The following is a 4,160-nucleotide window of genomic DNA, read 5'->3' as shown; positions in this document are numbered from 1 at the left end:
ATTCGGAACATCAGAGGAGGAACTTGCTAACGATAGTGCTTCGTTCTCTAAAACTTGGTTCCCATTTGCATTCGTAATTTCTATGGCTGGTGATTGAGTTGATATAGCTTTAATAAGAAAACGTGCATGGATTAAAAACAAATATACATAAATGTAATGCTGTTGTATTCATAATATCTTTTCATTCAAATCGAAATGATATGGCTTTGATTTTTTCTAATTGTGTGTTTGTTTGCTTACTTGTTTGTTATACTCCTCTGCCTCGAGAAAAATAAAGAAGCACATAATTACGTTTTGCATACACATCACCAAACAAATTTTCAGTTCTGTTCTTGCATATGGTTAAGTTTATCAAAACACTTCTTGTATAACAAAAAGGTGTCACCATATTAAAATCACAGAATACTTCCTAGTTGGTCTGCAATATTCTATTTATGACCTCGTGTCTTTATACAATTTAAAATTAGCTTACTCGTGTTAGATAATCATGATAGCCAGCCCTCATTCTTTTGGGAACCTCTATGTTTTATTGTCATTCTCTTGAATAGTTTATTGAAAGCGAACAACATATTGAATAACTTAATTCAGAAATAAACACTGATATATAGATGGTAATGTAAAAGTAAATCGAATAATCAAATATGTCAGAACTATTTTCCTTCATATGTTCACCTGGAAAAATTGTATTGCATTCCATTAATATCTTTTTGAAGCAGTTTCGAATAAATAAATTCTTACCTGAAATAAATACTGACAAAAGAAAAGACCAAAATAATGTCAAATCCATTTCCAAATTGATCATTCCAAGAATTGATATATCCTTTTCGTTATGAGATATGTTGTCCTTTTATATTGATAAAGACCTTTTTTCATTGGTCCGAAATAGTTCCGCTTGGATTTGATCCAGTTCCCCTTAACACTGTCGTTAAAGTAGTGTAAGTTCACAATACCATTAATACATTATAAACACAATTCATAAAGACTTTTTCCTCCACAATCTGACACCAACATTTATGTATTTCGAGGCAGCAGTAGCCGCTTAATATAATTAATTATCTAGTGTAATGTCCTCATGTTTACATCAAATACCAATTAGTGTATATAAGTATTGTGTGACTTTGGAGTACTTATTTATGTAACACCGTATCGTCTACAAGAAAAAAAAGCGTTCAAATGCATGTCAATATCGACCTTTCCAAGAATTGATATATAACATACGCTACGTAACATGATGTCCTATTACATTGATAAAGACCTGTGCGTTCAAAAGTAAGTCATGTTTACAATAGATCGTTAACAACTATGAGAGCAGATTGAACTACACTTCTGAAAATCACTTGCAAAAACATAAGTGCTACTTCAGTGTTAGTATCTCTTAAGGTTAGTTTTCTCATAATCTGTTGATTTTGTGTTTTGATCTTCATATTTTGTCTTATGCAATACATGTTGGTCCTGTATATGACACAACATTCTTGACAAAGCTTTTTATATAAAAACTAATCAGAATGTCCACACATTTTAACGTTTTATCAAAAACAAATCTACTTGGTTTTGTAAAATTTGTAACGGTAAACATGTTTGTGATGATTATTTATAAGTATTGCTTTAATGCTTAATAAAATTGAATAGAAAACAAATACATTTATTGTAAATGTCCGTGTATTAATGTATGAGGAAACCTGTCATCAGTAAGAGAGGACAGCTATGAGCCTAATTTGTATATATGTTAATCCTAGTAGTTTATTGCTTTTAATTGTGACATTAAATAGATAACGTCCTCCGCTAGGAATAAGGCACAACCAGGTACCTCCAAACACCTAAACACATATTTGTTTATAACAAGAACACACAATTAATGTGTCCTATGGCAAGTCATTATGATTAAAAGTTAAGTGACATTTTATTCCTTACGCTTAAGTGGTATTGACAGCGACGATCTGCCACAGTTTTCTTTTCTGTTAATCATCTCTCATGATCTTAACCTCGAAAGGAATATTTCTTCACGACATATATCTATTAGTCGTTTTCACGGCATTATTACGTGACAAGTAATTACCAATTTGCGGAATATTTAATTACTACTGATGACGTAACAAGACAGGCGAGATCATTATGGTGTAGACGTGGAGCATTATGTCTATGAATATGATAGTAATAGAAGCGTATCAGGTTTTAAATATTCATCAGATCATATTCTAGTTTAAAGACGTTTCGACAGCTGGCGGAGACGTCGCGATTTTAAATGAGATATTGTTTTGAGCTTTGCACGTACTATAAAAAGTCCCACTATCTTCCGGAATACCATACAAGGTCTGACTGTGGTGGTTGTTGGCTCATTCGGGGAGAGCGTCAGAATAGCACGTTCCTGAAGTAGGAGTTCTTTTGTTTGAAGTTCTACGGAACAGGAAATAGTAGCATGGATACGCCAACAATGTTTTTATGCACATTCCTTCTGGTGATGATTGTTTCAAGTAAGTTTCTAAACAAATAGGGCTATTTCGTTTATGATTTACTTTTGATGATTTAATATACTTCATTGACGCAAAGTAAGGTTGCAATATCAACGAGGCGACATATATTAGACGTTTGTAAATAATATCTGTAGCCTACTTCATTGACTCGTAGTATTTTATTGACAACCATTAAGGCGACATAAAGCAATGATTTACAGAAAGATAGCATACACCATTGACTCATAGTAAAGTTGTTTATTTCATAAACACACAGTAATGTAGATGCATTATCGTCTCACAGTAAGACATATTTGTAACGTATTTCGTCGAATTGTAGTATTTTATCGACACTCATTACGGCAACAAATATTATTTATTCATAGTAAAGTAGTATGCATATCTAATTGACTCACATTATTGTAGTATCATCGACTCAGGAAAGCTAGCTTATATCATTGACAGGTATAAATACGTCGAGCATATCCCGTTGATTCGTAATATTTGAATATTTCTCACAAATCATTGACTCACTGTATGGTAGCAAACATCCTTGACTTACAGTAAGGCATCAATTATAAATGACTCATCGTAAAGTAGCAAAACAAGAAACAAGTTATTTCAAAGGATGTTAATTGAACATTCCGATATAATTTGAAATATTTTGTATAAGGTATATGCCTTGCTGGGTTACATTGATAACTCTACATAGCAAAAATATGCTTCCCTACATTAAGCATATCTAATTCAAACTTGTTTCCAATTTGCATTCGTAATTTCTATGGCTGTTGATTGCGTTGATATAGCTTTGATAAGAGAACGTGCATGGACTGAAAAAACTTAGACACAAATGTAATGTTGTTGTATTCATAATATCTTTTGATTCACAGAAATTTACAGCAATCATTTAAAATGCTGTTCTTTACTAGATACAAAAATGCATCGTTTGTTTAAGGTATAGTTGCTTTATAATGATGTTCTAGAAAATGTAGTTTTTTAATTATTATATTTATTGTACATTTATGAAGAAAATATAAACTGGTGTGTAATATTTGCTGATTAAATAATAACTTTATTAAACGCAATGTTTTGAGGGCCGCAATGGCTGATTGGTTCAGTCGTCTGACCTTCTACAATTACTAGCCCATAACCCCTAGGGGCTTTAAAGCACAAACGAACGAAAACACTATTTTTGAATATGTAAGGCTGCAGTGTTAATAATACAAACATGTATGTTTAAAGGTGTCACGGCGTTATCCCCGATGGCGCAGAGCATGAATGCAGAAATCATGTCAGACTACATGGACCTACAAAGAAAGGTTATGAGATATAGGATGTTTCAGTCTTCAATGGGAGGACCGAATGGTGGGAATACTGTTCTTCCTGCTGGAATACAAAATCTCCTCGCCTCTTTTGGAGGAATGGTTCCATCAGAGATGTCATCTGTCCAAACATCGGTAAATAGTGGGTCACAGACAGGTAACTTTATGCCAGAAGTAGCACCAACACTTCAAAACATTGGACTAAAAAATCCACAACCTGCAACAAAAACAGCAAACGCAAAGACATCATCAAAAAAGAGCAGTTTAAAATCAAAAAGTGGTAAAGTTACACATCCCAGCAATGCAGCTCAGACACCAAAGCAGTCATCAAGTAAACAAACCCCAGTGACAGATATGGTGAGTAATGTACCAACGGCTATAGGCTCTA

The 4,160-nt window shown here is 33.2% G+C and overlaps 1 protein-coding gene across 1 annotated transcript; it reads left to right on the top strand.

Moving 5' to 3' along the window:
• Nucleotides 1–2,113: 2,113 nt before the first annotated feature.
• LOC110444657 lies at nucleotides 2,114–4,154 on the top strand (the record flags this gene model as incomplete). Its single annotated transcript, XM_021489019.1, has 2 exons — nucleotides 2,114–2,471; nucleotides 3,693–4,154. Coding segments are annotated over exons 1-2 (517 nt in total), but the record flags the coding sequence as incomplete, so codon positions are not given.
• Between the last annotated feature and the right edge of the window lie 6 nt (nucleotides 4,155–4,160).

Source organism: Mizuhopecten yessoensis, unplaced genomic scaffold (assembly GCF_002113885.1).
Source record: "Mizuhopecten yessoensis strain PY_sf001 unplaced genomic scaffold, ASM211388v2 hete_36158170, whole genome shotgun sequence".
Lineage (NCBI taxonomy): Eukaryota > Metazoa > Mollusca > Bivalvia > Pectinida > Pectinidae > Mizuhopecten > Mizuhopecten yessoensis.
Note: the sequence above shows the minus strand (reverse complement) of the source record. Positions and strands in the feature narration are given on the sequence as shown.